General features: G+C 44.5%; 1 protein-coding gene across 1 annotated transcript in view; it reads left to right on the top strand.

Moving 5' to 3' along the window:
* fam20ca (FAM20C golgi associated secretory pathway kinase a) overlaps positions 1-16,719 on the top strand; it is a 34,044-nt gene extending 17,325 nt beyond the window's left edge. The window contains exons 4-10 of the mRNA XM_047571884.1: positions 10,111-10,203; positions 12,452-12,567; positions 13,582-13,762; positions 13,868-13,977; positions 14,095-14,176; positions 14,291-14,350; positions 14,565-16,719. Coding sequence (XP_047427840.1) covers positions 10,111-10,203; positions 12,452-12,567; positions 13,582-13,762; positions 13,868-13,977; positions 14,095-14,176; positions 14,291-14,350; positions 14,565-14,823 — 901 coding nt within the window. The 3' untranslated portion in view covers positions 14,824-16,719. The remainder of the gene's footprint in view (positions 1-10,110; positions 10,204-12,451; positions 12,568-13,581; positions 13,763-13,867; positions 13,978-14,094; positions 14,177-14,290; positions 14,351-14,564) is intronic.
* Positions 16,720-18,009: the final 1,290 nt, after the last annotated feature.

Genomic DNA, 18,009 nt, shown 5'->3' with positions numbered 1-18,009 from the left:
GGTAAGGCCGAGTGTCAAGGTGAATGCCTTTTACAACTTTTTCCTTGCATTATTAAATTCAAATCTAGCCTTTGGTTCTTTGAAGATTCTAGTCCCTCCACATCTTTATCCAACCCTCCTCCTCCTACTTCGCTCACAGTTCCTGGAGCTATGAGGGATAGAGACAACTGGTGGAGGCTTTCTGAAAGAATTTCCTGCTGGAATAGATTGTGGAGGGACTGACCTCCTCTAAGTGTAATGGTGTCCAGCGCTCCTCGGGTGGCTGGGTGCGATATTCACGACAGTGTGACGAGGGGAAGTAATCCACGGTGCTCGTGGTGAACTCATTTCCGAGCGAATCTTTTGCATAAATCATTTCACGGTGGATTTCCTGATACAGATGCAGTTTGGTATAGCTGCCAAAGTGTTGGACACTTTTTTGGAACAGGTGGCTTTGGAAATGCTGTACAATAATGTAGCATGTGTGGGAATGCTGCAGGGTGGAAGGAGCGCTTTCTCAGGCTGCAGTGTCGGCGTGCTCAAGAAAACACTCCCCTGCCAAAACATTCGTTCTGGTTTGTAGTGTTGTGTCAACACATGTTTCTGTTATTTTGATCAGTGGGCTGAGATAAATAACAGAAATATTTTTGTGTTTCTTTCAAGAAGGTTTAACCCTTTAAGACCTGAACATCCGAATTTAAAAAAAGCTTGTGGTATTTGAATTACCACAACTCACCGATGGACAAAATTCGAAGTGTGGCTGAACACTGGGAAGTTGCGCTTTCTGGAAAAAAACTGCCATTACAGTAATGATGACGCTGCTGTTGGCTGTAGTGATGCCTTGGTCGTAAACGGGCCGGCTCTAAGAGTCGGCTCTTTGAAGTGAATGACCCGGAGTCGGTTCATGTCGCTGGGAGCTGATTAGTTGGGTTTTTAGTTTTTCTGTTAAAGCCAAACGTGATTAGTCAAGATGTACGGTGGTGGCCTCTGTATGTCAATCAAAGACCAAAGATTCCTGGTTCTGAGGAGCCAGTTATGAGCCGAATAAGCCGTCTCTCTGGTGAGCCGAACCAAAAGAACCTCCATCACTAGTTGGCTGCCGGTTGGGAAGTGACGCAAGACCAGGGAGTTGTTCAGAAGAATTTGTTGGTAAAAATGAAGCTAGTTATGCCCTTCAGTTGTCACCAAGGTCTTCCAGACGAAAGCACGACTTTCCAGTGTTCAGCCGCACTTTGAAATTTGTCAATAGCGCAAACCACTGTGAGTTACGGTAATTCAGAAAACGTGCGATTTAACGGGTCACCGGCGATCTGTTCAGTCGTGAAGGGTTAACAGCACCACAAAATGCATCTGCCAGAGCGATCATACAGTTGGATCACCACCTTTTCTTATTCGTGGGCTATACCTCCGCGTCAGTTTAACGGCGTACCCTGATGTGCATCTCCGTACAAAAGTAACTGTAGAAATGTACTACCCTTGGTAGTAGCGTGTTTCCGCTTTCGTATTTCCCACTGTTTCTCCATTTTGGCAATTCTCAAATGCTGTTTTGGATCATTAAAGATCGGTGTTTCCTAGAGGCAAAAATTGGTGCGACTCGTCTGCAGCGAACTTTTGGCGAAAGTTTCAGCCGCTGTTGTTGAAAGTGAAGCAGGAAGAAGAAACAAAAATGAACTGTCAAAAAGGGTCCAACTGAGCCAGACTGATGAACGCACAGGTAGAAATGGCTCACACCAGCAGAGGTTACGCTGTCATACTTTAAATGAGCCTTTACACTCTTTCAACACTAACAGAACATTGGAACGGTCATGAAGGAGGATTTACTGTTATATTAGAGTGTATTCGCTGCCACTAGCCTACAAACATCCCCAAGCTTGTGTTTTTTAACATTTAATCACGGCCGACCCGAGGCTAACCTTGCTGTTTTGTGTACGCCCTGCATAATTCATACATCGCATTCCGCGAAAAGCCTGTCATGAATAGAGAAGAATCGCCTCAGACTCGTGCCATTGAATGCAGTTAATCCACTGTGGATGGATATGTAAATACGAGGAAGTGCCGCTGCGTCGCCGGAGCAGCCCTGATTGTCGAGGATAAGCCAATGTGCGTTTGCTGCGGGTGATAGTGTGGGAGACGGAGAGAGAGAGACGGAGACTGAACGTAACCATATGCATAAAGACCTGTCCTATCCTCTGAGTATATAATCCCCCCCGGTGAATACACATACAACATGTGTCGCATACTTGAAAGCAGCCACATTGTGCCAGTCTGCGAACCTGTAGCGAAGGCACGTCACGCCACCACCACCGAAACCCACACTTTTTTTTTTTTTTTAATAATTCTATTGTGACTGTGCATTACTTTTATTAATCTCGTACCAATCCGATTAAAGAGACACGCTGAATTTAATTCCCTCAAATCTGCTCCGAGCGTGCTGTCAATTTCATAGAACGTCAGTAAAATCTACCATTAGTTAGCATGTTCAGTGATGCACGGCATCAAGTTATTTTTTAGCTTATGGAGCAACAAAAGCAATGCACCTGATTCATCAAAATGAAGCTTTTTGGGAAACGCAACAGGGATTCTATTAAGAGTTGCAGGCCTTTCATGCTTATTCCAAACACGCTCACAACTGAGGGGACTCGGGCAGCCCTTTAAGATAGGGATGCTGCGGAGATGGGATCCCAAAAGGCCCAGATATAATTCTGGTTCTCCACCATCATTCCAGCTCTTTAGCTTACACTGACACTGTAAGCCCAGGGGAACGGGGCTGAGCGTGTGTCATGCCAGCCAATTAAGAAATAAGTGTAATGTGGAGCAGGGAGGACACTGAGACTGGAAGAAAAAAAAAAGTACAACTGAGATTCACATAGTTGCCACATAAACTCACTTGCCAGTTCATTAGGTACACCAAAGGGGAAGAATGCATTTTTATGTAGCAGTTCTGCAAATAGTTGCAGCTTCAAGGAGCACTGATAGAGACGTGGAGTCAACTGTGTTTTTGGCTGCCACATTTTAGCCAGTGGGCTCGGCTGAATGACAGAAACACATTTGCGTGCAGGATGCAGCCTGACACACACAAAAACTCCAAAGAAACATGAAGAACAGCACAAGGTGTTTTCATTCTCAAATTACTTCAATTGCATGTTCGAGCTTCACTGTCCAGAAAGATGCATCTACGGGACATCACATTCACTTTAACATTCACTTTAAATCTCAGCCGAGGGAGCGCGTCCACGTTCTAACGTCGGGGCCCCTGTACGGAGCGTGGTCCTGGGCTGTCAGGAAAGTGAACTGACAGCCGCGGTTGAATCTGGGTCCGTCTTTCCAAAACCCAAGCAAGCCCACTTCTCGCTGTCAGACACTTCCACGTCGCGATTCCACCAGACGCTGATTTGGAGCTCTTGCAGCTGAAAACAGCCCGAGGCAAACGAGCAGGAATTTAGGTGCAAGCCTCGCGGCGGGACTGCTGCACATCCTCAAACCAGAACTCTCTGGCCAGTACGATATGTCGTACGTGCTGTTTCTAAATAAGGTTAAGGGGGGAAAAAATAACAGACACCTACAGCAGATAGATAGTGCTGTTGTAGCAGGGAGATTGTGGTTCTTGCTGAGGTGCATTTTTTAAAAATAAAGGCGATGCAGATGGATAACACATGCTGATGATGGACCTAATGTCTGGTGTTTATATTGAAACTTAGAGCAAGATTTGTTAAGACTCATTGCAGACATTTAATAAACTTACAAAACTTTAGAAATGAATAATATTTGTGCAGTCGTATGTTCTGGAAATAGATACAACCTTTAATCATGCACTGACACTGACTTTGATGGATAATCCCAGAGAAATCTGACTTGATATCTTATCACGAAAGACCAAGCTGCCCATCATCACTGAAAAAAAAAAAGTTTTTACCCTAGTGACACTACTAAAAGAGAAAACTAGTTTTATTATTTATGTTATTTATGATGTACACCTACGCTGCATGCATCCAGTCCTCCTCAGGGCAACAAACTGTCTTCAACAGCTTATCGTGAAACGCGGTTAAAAGCTTTTCGTTCACATATTTAGATACTGACATCAACCTCTAGTTTGATCTCCAGGTCCGTGCGTCTACTCTGCCTCATTTGACTGTACAACTAGAGGGCAGCTAGAGAGCAGCAGGCCTTTGCAAATTTATAAGCCACGGCCTGATCCCTGACAAATACAAACAGAGACTTGCAGCCATCTGGCCAGATGAGACAGTTGGATAGGCACGTTTGTTCTCTTCTGACTCCCGGTTATGACTCAACCTCGCACGCACGCACACAACAACGCGCACAGGAACTCGCTTAGAGACACAGTTTACTCTGGTCCTGAGGGTTTCTGTCATCCACCTCAAGGGCTGCCAGAGAGCTGGTGGTCACAGATAGTGACCTAGCCCACAGCTATGCAGCCTCAACCAAAGCCCTGTATTTATATTCTAAATTCTAGGCCTCGGTTCCTGCTCGCAGCTTTCGTCGCGGACAGAAGGTCAGACACGCATGAAAGAGTGAGGGACATATCTGGACCGGAAGGAAAGAGGGGAGACAGACTGAAAGGGATCATTTGGAAGATAGAGAACATAACACAGTCTATGAAAACTTTGCCTATTACCATAATATTAGTCCCATTTAAAACATACTGCAGTGTGCTGGGAAGGATATGCTTTTTACAATACTCTAACCCTAAATGTATCATTTATAACCAATAAACAAATGTTAACAAAAGGCTTGTGTAATGTAGCAAGCAAATACAACTGTTTATTGATGTATGCCATGTAATAATATAAAAGTTGGTTTTAAAAGAAGGACATAAATAGGCACCAATAAAAGGAGAGGACAATGAGAAGTCCATTCAGCCTGTCTGCAGTATCCGTAAGCATGAGCAAAGGATTTTTTCAGGTGATTGATCTACTGCTTGTTGTCCCCCCCCCCCATGCAACCAATCGGAGCCACACATAAGTAAACCACACAACTGAAACTTTGTACGAGGGACATTTTCAGCTATATTTTTACATGCATCGGTTTAAGCAGCATAGCCCTCAATTTGAAAGGGTATTCTAACCTTGATTAGTGTGTCGAGTTTGTCATGGGATGAGGGAGACGTGGACCCAAGTGGATGACGAGGCCGGGGTTCCAAGTGAATGAATTTAATAAACAGAACTAAAGGCGCTGCTGGCGCTCCAAAAATCAAAGACAAACACAAGAACGCAGAAACACGGGACAGGATCACAGCGACAAAAAATCAGACAGACAGATATCATGGGGATAAAAACTACTTGGAACAAAGAGAAAGCCAGGGCTATATATAGGATGGATGGGATGATGAGACACAGGTGAAACTAATGAGGGCGGAGCACGCCAGGAGAAACCAATCAGCAATCACAAGGCACAACAGACAGGAAACCAAGGAGCTTAACAAAATAAAACAGGAAACATATTCACAAATAAAAGAACCATGACACATTTAGCTTGAATTCTGATTGTAATAGATAATTGGATCAAGTCTCTCTCTTTTTTTTTCTTTTTTTTTAGCATGCCTGACAGCAGGAGCCGCTGCAATTTGGGATGAACGTAAACACTGTGACACGTCAACATGTTCGACACAAAGCTGACCTATTTACGCAGTCGGCATCCTAAATTTATCCAGCATGTCACTGCAGCCCACGTTACTTACTAAGAGTTTATAGTTTAATGTGCAAAAAGTTAGCTCCCTTGTGGTACTAAAATATCTAATAACTCACTTCATGCAAAGCTCAGCAAGCGGATATTTATACCTCCAAACTCGCAGCAGACCTGCACATACATGCCGTGCGCATCGCTGATGATCTTGATCCGTCCGCATTTCAATTCCGCGCTATACCTCCCGCCACACGAGTATCTAATAACTTAGAAATCAAAGCGCTGGCTCGGGCCATCATCCATATTCTTCAATTCACAACGCTTTTTTTTTTCCTTCTTCTTCTTCTTCTTCGCATTCTTATGATAATATCGCCCATACTGCTTCCCACACATGCAGATGACTCGCCTTTTCCTCCTGGCAGTGTCTCACCCCGCGTGTTGAAAATAGCTGCGGCTAGAACACAACTTGTGTAAGGCTGATTTGAAATTCAATCTAGACAGCTACCTTAGGGCCCTGGGCCGGGGCTCTCAGATCCCTCTCCGATGCCAGTTGGATGCTGAAGAAGAGAAATAAGCAGACGCTGGGCAAAAAAATGCAAGCAAAATAGCATATATATATATATATATATATATATATATTTATATATACCCACAGAGTAAGCTGCTGTTTACAGATGTGAACTCAAGTGCGTGCACGCAGCCCTGACAGTTTTCTCTCAGATATAGTACTTTCTACATGTAGTGCCACAGAGAGACACTCCAAGTCAAATCACCAAGCTGAAGAGGGTTTATCTCCCAATCTTCCATTCCAGTACCTCCACCACCCCCCCACCCCCCCCCCCCCCCCCCACCCCCCACCCCCCACCTGTCTGTCACCTGGAGAGGTGCCGCGAGTGCTCAACAAGATGCCATCTACAGACAGAGTGTCCTGAATGCATCGCGCTAATCGCCTGTTTCCCTCCAAAAACGCGGAGCCCCTAGAAAGATTCCCGGCGGATTCCTCTGGCGGCGAATAAAGCTTTTGGACGCCTGATCAAACTCGAGGGAGATGGAAATGTATAGAATGTGGTGAAATTAGTTTGTGGAACAACCAGCTGTTCTCCTTAGCTGGGGAGGGGAAACAGGGAGGGGGGTGAGAGAGGAAACGTCAGAGACGGGGCGCATGGTGTGTAGTAGGAAATTTGATTTAAACCACTGGGAACAAGACAATGGATAAATCAAACCAGAAAAACATAAAATACTAAAGCCAATCTTAAGTCTTCTTTCTATTCTTGTTCTTGATCTACTTGAAACTGGAAAGCCGATAGGAACACTTGAAATGTATCCATGCCTCTTACTTTTGTCTCCTCAGCCACCCACCAACACACAGTGCGGGACAATAGCCAGACAAGACAGACAGAAAGGAGCATGCTTCTGAAATCTTCTTCGGATTAATACATGTCAGATCTCCCCTGCGCCCCCTCCCTGCCTTTCTCTCCTGCTGTTGGATCAGCATCACTGTGTCAGCGGGCTTATGCCCAACGGTCACAATTAAAAATGACTCAACGGTTTTAACCTGGATGACATTCTGGTGACGTGAATCCGTTTTCTCTTATTTCTTTCAAGAACATGACAGCGAGCTTTCTAACACACCATCTTTCTTCGACCTCCTGAACATTTGACTCCCATGCCGCCATTGCTTTCATGTAATCCAGTTTCCAGTTAGGTTCAAACCCCACTCCTGAACCACAGTTTGACTTCTGTGGATGTATGTTCGAGCTGCTTGTCTCACGGGACGAATAGACGAATACCAAGCTTCCATTAATGCACTGACCTGGGTGTTCTTCTCCTCATATTGGTCAAACCTCTCACAAACATGTGCTTTTTTAACACCATCTCGCTGTAAGTCAAACTAACGATTTGTTTGTTTAGTGTTCTTCACATTCTGATTCTTCTTTATGAGGTTCTCCTGTAGGTCTTTTGGAAAACATAGTTTTTCTTTTGTTGTTGTTGTTTTTTCCCCCACTTTTTTGGTTTAGGTGCTTTTAGTTTTAGAGACAACTATTTGTTGTTACTCCAGCAATTTTTCAGCCAAATTGTCAGCCTTGAATTTCCGGGTAAGAACTTAAATGCATCAGTGTTTCGTCCTTTGACGGTGAGACTGAATCGCACCTGACCGTCCTTGTCGCTTTAACAAACCAGAAACGACGCCGTTTCATCTCCGCTCCCCAGAAAATAGTTTATTCCCGCTTAATTCCACAAAGTCTGACCTGGAGGTGATCCCGCGCTCAGCTTCCCTTCTGTCACCCACATGTATCCTCAGCCTGGTTGTTTGTGGTCTACTTTTCATGCAGTACTAACATTGTGGGCCCTTTTTTTTCCCCGTGCCTTTTCTCAAGCCTGTTAAGACTGGATTTTGGAGTCAAATTTACAGTTGGGGTTAGGTTGACAGGTTGGTGAATGTAATGAATATGTCAATGAAAGATCCTCACAAAGACAGAAACATTGAGTGTGTGTGTGTGAGAGAGAGGGAGAAAAGAGGAGCGTGTCTGTGGAGTCTGGGTCACAGCTGTTATTCTGTTCCCCTCCTCCTCCTCCTCCTCCTCCTCTTCCTCCTCCTCCCCCCCTCTCCCATCTTCCTCTAATATAACCCTCCACTGTGTAGGTCTGGGCTCACGGAGGAGCTTTAAAACTGCTAAGTCAGCGCAAACCGGGTCCACATAGGCGAGCAGTTCATCACTTCGCACACACACACATGCTCAGATTTTGTGAACCGCGTACAGCACTACCTAATCTACAGAAGATAAAGAGCTTTTTTTATTATTAATTTTATTATTATCGAGGCACTCGCTGATAAAGGGTGCACACGTATCTGAGGGGAAAAGTGTTTGTGATTTTGCAAAGCACGCGCCTCGAGGAGGAAACACCATATGTGGTCACACTCCAGTATTGACGTGCAAGACAAACCATTTCCTTATTGTCCACCACAAAAATGAACTTCACCTGACATCTTTTCTGACTCACAGTGCAAAAAAAAAGCTCACGGTAGAACGAATCCCCAACAAATTTAACATGTCAGTGTTAGAACTTAATATTTTTTTGTGTTCCCAAGCCTTTACAGCCACGCTGGTTATCTACGACAGCAATAATCACAGTTTATTTGAATGATAACGAGCTGCATCACAGGTGCAATATTGTGACTCGTAAGGTCACCTTTTTAAAAAAAAACAAACAAGGGCCCTCGCTGCCATTTCTTCAGCCGCCCCTCAGTCTGTCCCCGCACCTTGAAAATCAAAACACCGCTTCCTTTGTTCCGGGTGGGAAAGAAAGGATTGCGGCGGCAGGAAAATGATTTATGGGTAAATAGCTGCTTCGCTGACACGTGAAAGAATGGGAGGACAGGTCATTTTCTGTTGTCAGGGCTCCGGCTCCTCGAGGAAAAGGGAGGAGGAGGAGCAGGAGGAGGAGGAGGGGGACCGCTCCGCCCTCAAGTCCAATCTGCACTAATGGAGAAGAGGAGGAGGAGAGATAAGGGAGGGCAGATGAGGAGGCGACGCAGCGAGAGGCGGCGCGTCGTGCGTGCGGTTTAGCCGAGCGCGTCAAAGGGGAGCTAGGTGCAGTTTATTGTGCCAGTGTGCGCTGCTGTCACGACGCACACACACAAAGAGCATATGTGCAAGTGAGAGCATGCAAAAGCAAACGAATAAAAGAGGAGATATGATATGTTGCCGTGAAACCGGTGAGCAGACACAGAGAGACACAGATAGAGACAGAAAAAGGGGCTTCTCGGATTTCCTGACTCAGATCCATGGCTTGGTTGGCAGTGACTCACATCTCCTGGAAGTGAGTGTCCGATGTTTGTGTGTGTGCTGGGAAAATTTGCAGGATGTGAGTAAGAGCCTCATGCAGTTTCCCCTCAGCAGATGGTTTACATAGGTCTTCAAAAGGGGGCCCCCTAGGGGTCGAGGAGGTACTGCAGGGGAGGGAGTCGCAAAATTTTTGGTTGATCGGACATTTTTCTATATATATATATTTTTTAATTTTCCCCCACAAATTTCTTTCAATACACATTAACGTGAATGCAACATATTTTAGTAGTATATTTATATATAGTATAGTAAATAGTATATTTAACATAGTATATATTTTAGTAAAGGGATAAATGGAGGCAGAAGACGTTACCAGCACCATACTGTTGCACATGTTTGAAATATAAAAATGAATATTTGAACCTGTGTATTATTTGGATAGCTTAATACTGAATGCAAAATGATGATAATAATGTATATTTATAAATAGCACTGGCCCATAGAACACATATGGGAAGTACTAAATGTCTCCATCAGGTTGGGGGGGACCTTGGCCTGGAAAATGTTGAAGACCTTCTGGTTTACACACATTTCTTTCCTTGTTAATATGTTCCTCCTTGTTTCTACCATCTAAAAAATGGATTGCACTTAACAGAGGGTTCCATCTGTCGTGTTTAACGTTGTATTCATCGCTGTCTTCCAGGCAGACCAGGGAGCAAGAAACGCCTCCAGACTTCTTCTACTTCTCCGACTTTGAGAGGCACAACTCAGAGATTGCTGCTTTTCATTTGGACAGGTGAGTGTCCCCATCTCAAAATAAAACTTTTTTTTTTTTCTTTTACGAGTGCCCTTCCAGGAAGAGGTCACCCACTTCGTCGCTTTTTACCCCATCGTGAACAGGAGGTGTGCCCCATAATGGGCCTAAACTGCGAAAATCTGAATGGGATTAAGTACAGAAGGGATTAGATTCTAGTTGCGAGCCGGGGGATCATCTCCTCCGTTTGCCGCTGACTATGCTGATCTCGACGCGATCCTCGGACTCCGAGGACGTCAACTGCGCTTTTCAACAGGAGCGTCAAATGTGATTTGCTTGGGATTCTGGTGGAAGGCGATAAATGGAAGTAGTACAGGGATGCTCAGGAGCTCCCAGACCCGCTGCCTCGCTCTCCGTTAGACGGTTTGCGTGGGCAGGACGGTGGAGGCAAACAGAATATCACAGGCATGCCATTACCACCAGAACACAGTTTTAGTGCTGCAGAGAGGTTCCCATGTTCCCCCTAAAGAGCAGTTTGTTTTTAGCTTGCGTGCGCCGTGAATTATAGTCAGATAGCCCGACCCGTGGCAGCCTCCGGACTCGAGCGTGAGCTATTTTATTACCCCGCGTCGAATAAGGAATGCGGCGTAGGAGGCCGTTTTGCGCGGCCAAAAAGTTTCTTTAATTTGAGCTCCACTTGTGCGCACCAAAATATCCAGAAGATTTCAGGGAGGAGGTGACGCCGCTGCTTTCCAGTAATTACTTCTAAATCTCAGGAGGTTTTTTGATCCCCACCTCCCCACCCCCGTTCTCAGCCCGTGCGCTATCTTACCATCTGTTGTGAACTCCTTGTGACTCTGGGGTGTGCGATAGGCAGAGTGCGCGCGAGTAAAAGCTGCATGAGCGTGCTCTCGCGAACACACACACGCGCGCACACACACACACACACACAGCACAGGTGCTCTTTTGTCACCAGGGCCCAACGTGACAGTGCAGTTTGCAGCTCGTGAATGCCGTCCTCTGTAGGCTAAAGTTTCGCCAACTGTGTTCCACTCAGTGTGTCTGCCTCCTCCCAGGCAGCTTGGTTTTGGTCTCAAATGGGTTGAGGGGGGTCACTTGGATAGCAAACATACAGTGAGACAGACTAAACAGGGGATGAATAGGTATAGTGTTCTGACATGGGAGCATAACAAAAATATAAAAGAGTTTTTGGCCATGGGGTGAAGAACTAACCTGAATACAGATGGTTAGAAGAGATTGAGATTAAACAGTTGCCCCATTGTGTGTGTGTGTGTGTTTGCATTTAATGCCATCCTCAAGTAAGTGGTGCTTTTGGCGGCAGTCACACGAGCAGACAGAATTCATGCATATTTGGTTACTGACAACTTGAGCTGGAAATATTATTTTTTTGTCTGTGCAGAACAGCATCTCCATGTTTGACCTTTTGCTGAACAGTGGAGCGTAAAAGCTTTCCTTTTATGCAAACACGAACGTCTTTGTCGCTGTTTAAGTTGTATCAGTGCACAACGGCAGAACCGTTTGAGTCAGCTTTACGGGAATAAAAGGAAAATATTTCACCGCGGTAGCATTAAAAGTCTAGTTTTAGCTCGCGGAACCCATAATCCTCACATTCATGTATTTTTTAAGCACGATGGTGTGTAGTTTATATACACCGATCAGGCATAAAATTATGACCACCTGGTATCGTGCCTTCAAAAGTGACTCATCAGAGAATGGACATGGAGATTCTGAGGGTGACCTGTGCTGGTTATACAGGTTGTACAGGTTGTTTGGGAGGGGAGTATCCCACAGATATTTGGTTAGGCCAAGTCAACACCTTGTGCTGTTTTTCATGTTTTTCTGAGTTGTTTCTAAACCATTTTTTATTATTTGAGTCTGTGTCAGGCCAGGGATGACTGCTTCTGTCAAGGAGTGGTATTGCTATGCTCTCCTGTCAGCGGTCATAATGTTATGCCTGTATGTCAAAGCCCCTTATAAAACCAGGAAAGTAGAGGAAGGAGTTCGCACAAACAGCAGGTGCTCATAATTCAGCCCTCTCCCGCTTAGCTGGAAACACTTACCGTTCCTTGGTGCGCCGCGGGGAACGAGTGGGAGACTGAATGTCCTTTGTACCTTCATCTGTTCAGAGCAAAAATAAAGCAAATTTGAAAATCGCAAACAGAACTGCTTCGTTGCTTTATGTAAACGGCGTAGCTATATTAATCTGGCTGGCGGTCCAGACTCTGTGTTTAAATGTTGATACTAAACACCTCTTGCCTTACCTTTGCAGGATCCTCGACTTCCGGAGAGTGCCTCCGGTGGCGGGGCGACTCGTTAACATGACGAGGGAGATCAGAGACGTGACGCGGGATAAGAAGCTGTGGAGGACCTTCTTCATCTCGCCAGGTAGAGACTGCGAGCTTGCCAGAGTGATGTGGATCTTTGGCTGCATTGCACATCCAAGTCGGAGGGAGCTCAGAATAACCATATCTTATTGGCTTATAGTAAGACATTTCTGCTTCAAGCGAACTATGGCTGTAGTTGAGGGCAGTCTGGGTTACAATGTCCTGGTCTAATCTTCCAGGCAAAGGAAATTCCTAGAATGTATTTTAGCACTTGGTATTATAAGAAAAGCTATTAAAGTCATAGCAAAACCCTCCACATGGTGGCACTGTAAGACATTAGACAGTCAAAGGCTTGGTGGTAAACAAATTAAATTGGTTCACACTGTGTATACAAGCATGTATAACAATCATAATATATTTTTAAAAAAATAGCAATAAAATAATAAAACTTATAAAACCAAAAGAAATTTCCAATTTACATGGATTGGTCTGTTATTGGTTTTAAATCTAATTTATTTATGTATGCAAAAATACAGTAGTATAAAGTAAAGATGATTTATTTAGAGTTTTATTTGGTCCATTGTTTATTCAAAAAAACACTGATTAAACTGGAGGTTTGTGTCTCTTTTGAAACAGGTAAAGGATTTTTACTTATGAGTTTTGGCAAAAGGACTGGGGGAAAAAAATACTGCACAGTTGCCTGAGACTGGATAAAACACAATTTGTGTGTGTGTTTTAATAATATATATAAAAAAGTTTAGTATTAGACAGTTACAACAAGCAAATGCCACCTATTTGGTGAATAGTTATATTAAATTGTCCAGTCATTCTTTAAGTAATTCCAGTCTTATTACTTTCATCTTTTTCCTATTTTGAAGTTTTGATACACATAGATAGATTTCACATAGATTTCTTGAAAGACATTGGTAACAGTGGTCAGGTTCTATTTGATTGCACCACTGTACCTTACCTTTTCTTTTTGTCAGTCATATTAAGCCACATGGATAACACACAAACCCCTCCCCACTCCTCCTTCAGCACCTCTATATCATTGTCTTCCCTCTCCTGTCGCCAGCCAACAACATCTGCTTCTACGGCGAGTGCTCCTACTACTGCTCCACCGAGCACGCTCTGTGCGGCAAGCCGGACCAGATCGAGGGCTCCCTGGCCGCCTTCCTGCCAGACCTGAACCTGGCCAAACGCAAGACCTGGAGGAACCCCTGGAGGCGCTCCTACCACAAACGCAAGAAAGCCGAGTACGTGAGCTGCATTCACTGAACCGTCAGCGCTCGACACGCTCCGTGACTGCAATGACTACCTCTGACTAAGTTCATGAATCATTTTACATCTTCTTTCCTCAGGTGGGAGGTGGATCCAGACTACTGTGATGAGGTGAAACAGACGCCCCCGTATGACCGTGGCACTCGACTGCTGGACGTCATGGATATGACCATCTTTGACTTTTTAATGGGTACGAGGAAAAGAACGACACGTCAGCGTGTTAACAGATGCACTGATTCTTCCCCATTCTGGTTTTGTCCATGTCTACACAAAGTATTTTACATTATTTTTCTCTCACCCCGTGCAGGTAACATGGACCGCCATCATTATGAGACTTTCGAGAAATTTGGAAACGACACCTTCATCATTCACCTCGACAATGGAAGAGGGTAAAGGCATTTAACTACTTGGGCTGTTATGACAGCTAAATCTGAAAAGCCATCTGATAAGCTGAGCCCATAACCGTGATAACTCATTCTTCTTCTTTACCTCCGCCCTGATAGGTTTGGAAAACACTCCCATGATGAGATGTCCATCCTGGTCCCTCTCAGCCAGTGCTGCAGGTTAGACTTTTGAATGTCTGTGAATGCAAGCCCTAGCCCTAACCCTAACTCTAACCCTGCTAGTCCAAAGGAACATATGAAAACAATCTCAGGATATGAACTATTTATATGTATGGATGAGATGTTGTATTATAACATACTCCTTCTCCTCAGTGTGAGAAACCTTGCATTATTTCTTTTTTACCGTCATGTCATGAATACATTTTTTTTTCAGGGTGAGGAAGTCCACTTTCCTGCGTCTCCAACTGCTGGCCAAAGAGGAGTACCAGCTGAGCTCCCTGATGGAGGAGTCCCTCCTGCGCGACCGCCTGTCTCCCGTTCTCATCCAGCCTCACCTGCAGGCCATGGACCGCAGGCTCCGGCTGGTGCTGCAGGTCTTGAGAGGCTGCGTGGAGAAGGAGGGCTACCTTAACGTCGTGGAGGAGGATCTAGTCGGGGACACGGCCACCCACAGGGGCCCGGGCCACAGGTAGTGAGGGCGAGGCTCGAGGGGGTGACGAGAACCGCCAGTGACACGTAGCCAATGGACCACGCGAGTGGCTGTTCAAGAAACCAGAAAATCCCACTTCTGATATCAAGCTGAATTCAGTGAATTCCAAGACTTGCCGTCATTGCCTCTATGGAAACTGCTTTTATGTGCTCATATAGAAGAAACTCTCCACAGACACCACGAAAGACTGTGCATAGACAGAGACTTTGTATTTGTTACAGATGTATTTTAGTTTTATCAGATGCTGTATAAGACACAAAGGAACCACTGCTGTGTTCGGATTACGTCCCGTTCTGAATACGGAGGGTGTTTTCGGTATGTTTTACGTGTTTTATTATATTACTACATAACCAAATCAGAACGTACACAGACAAAAAGCTTTACCAGTTACTGCAACGTGTGGAGAGGGTGAGAAACTGTATGATTTGTTTTTTCTTTTTATTTTTGATTTTTTTTTTGGAACACAAAATTTTTATTGAATGTTACAAGGATCTGGCCCTGCACATACATCTGTCTTTATAAGCTCTTTTTTTTGTCTTGGCACAGACTTCAGAAGACAGCAGAAATCGGAGTGTGTATCACACTACAGGCGGGGGCACGCCATCAGGAAAAAGCAATGTAGAGGCCCAACCAGAGTTTGCTAAAGCCTAACTTTCCACGTAACTGTGGCTAGGTTAAACAATAGCAATGAATCGAGAGTGATAACGCTACCATGCTAACGGATGTCGGGAAAATTCACTTTGAAGAATTAATGCGCATTAATTAAGTTTACAGGTTTTCAATCAACTATTTGTTATGGGAATGGACCCCTGCTCTATTATGGTTTGTCTAACCTTGCAACAGTAACATAATAAGTCAGGACAGTGAATAGGAAAGAGGGCTGTGTTCATTTAATTTAATCTGGACACTTGTTGATGGAACTAGTACATACGCCTTTGCCTGGGACCTACCTAAGGATCACCACTGACTGTAGTTCAAACAGTATTTTCACGTAGCCTTAGTTAAGCTATATATCTTTATTATTATTATTATTACTCTTATTTCCGCTCATCTCTGAAAGTTTAGCCTGCACTATTTTTTTAATATTAAAATAATACCGATCGAGCCAAAACAACGCTAAAAGTAAAAACTGAAGGTCACACTGACACACTGGTGTGGAATCAGGTTCAAATTAAATATTCGTAAAAGTAGATCTGAGTTTTTTTGTTTTTGTTTTTTTGTGTTTACATGACGCAAATTTCATCTGTTTAGGTTTCACGTCCACATTTTTATTTATTGTTGCGTCACAAAGAATGGCAGTGGTTACGTAACGTTTAGGTTCCGGTTAGGCTTCATGTTGCTTTCTACATCGAGAACTATCTACCTTAGAGACTTTAATATTTGAGTACTATTTAAAATCGGTGTTCTTTTGAATGATATTTTTGTGTTGAGATTATAAAAACAAGACAAAAAAGAAAAAAACAACAACAAAGCTGTTTGATTTTGGTGCCAGTGCAATTTTCTGTTTCCTCCTGAGAGTCCTGTGTATCGGCTAACCCAGCAACTGTGCAATGACAGAAATACAGTACTTGAATGTTTATGGGTCGGCGGTACGGGCAGGACGCATCGAGCTACGAGCAGTGTGACGTCTGAGCGGTCTCAAGTTGTGCTCGAGGGCGATAACAGGCGCTAAAGGCCTCATCGAACCACAGGGATAACCACGGGCACTGTTCCTTGATTTTCATATTTCCAGTGTAAATAACCTATAAATAGTTTGAGGATCTACCGAGCTTCACAGCACAGTGATTTGCCTCTGTTTTCTGCTCTCGCATTGTTACTGTGAAGTTATGTTTACCAAGCGATTAAAGTGTGCAATAAAAACAAAAAAGTGAGGACGTATCGCTCGGTGTCTTGCAGGTGGCCGCAAAGATTTCACACACCAGCGAAAGCTGGACATGTGCGCCTGTCTGGCGGGTAACTGGCGAGGGTTGACACTTTTCAAACAGTTCTCTCCAGCAGCAGAGAAACTTCAACGTGACAATTTAAGGAACCGAACGACATGTTAATCACTACATGCAGCGTGCACACAAAATGAAACTGCATATGCCTTATATACAGAGGATGAGATTCAGTATGAGATGCTCTGGTTTAAAATGAAACATGCTTCCTTAACACAGATTGTACAGGCTACAATCTACAATTAGTAATTCTTTCCGTTACCAGCAACCAGTTCAAACACTGGTTTTCTCTCGTCCTTTATTCCTACAGCAACATTTCACAACAATAACAGACGTGACTATTTGAAAAGCACCTCGATGACAAAGACCACGGCTTAAATGATGCGAGGCAGGGATGAGAAGGCTTGAGGGGATGATTGAAAGGGATCAAAGGACTCAGAGGAAAGAGACGAGAGTGGAGACAGATGAGAAGCCCACGGAGTGCGACTAAAGGTGGGGGCACATCTCAGGGAGCATTCCACTGGTCCTTGTAATGAAAGACGAGGAAGGGAAATGGAGGAAGGGGATGGTGGGAGTTGAGAATTGAGGCTAACTGGAGGAGGGGGGAGGGGGTTGATTCGCCTTCACGGGTAAGTGCGGGAAATAGAATGACGAGAGCTGCGGTCTTCTTCCTGGACTTAATGAAACACTTTTATTATTTTGGAAACTGGGGTCACAAGAAGTCAAAGCTTCCAGAGACACCTCCACACCCTCCTAAATCTCCCTCTCTGGCTTATTATCATCCCTTCGCTTCGATTCCCCTCAACCCTCTCATCTCTCAGGCAGCCAATAAACTTCCGTGGATCAATTCTGGCGTGATCTTTGTTAGTGTGTTATAATAACTAAAATGAGGCTGCCCTTCTTTACAATATTGTTTATTAATTCCTTCTATTTATATTCATTTAAAATAACTTTAAGCAGATGAAATATAGTGGCATTAAAAGAAATATTTAATGTTCGATAACATGACCGTAAACTAATTAGAAATTGAGGGCCGTGGTGCTTACACCAGACGAGGACAAATGATATCATATTGTGTATTGTGTGCGGCAGACGGACACGTGGCGCTGTCTGTGGTGCTGAAGGACCACTGGGGGGCGCCGTCTTCCCGGGCGCTGTCCGTGGTGCTGAAGCGACGCTACGTTTGTCGCCATAGGCAGCCGAGTGCGCAGAACCACGGACAGCGCCGCGGT

This window comes from Mugil cephalus, chromosome 20, assembly GCF_022458985.1.
Source record: "Mugil cephalus isolate CIBA_MC_2020 chromosome 20, CIBA_Mcephalus_1.1, whole genome shotgun sequence".
NCBI lineage: Eukaryota > Metazoa > Chordata > Actinopteri > Mugiliformes > Mugilidae > Mugil > Mugil cephalus.
Note: the sequence above shows the minus strand (reverse complement) of the source record. Positions and strands in the feature narration are given on the sequence as shown.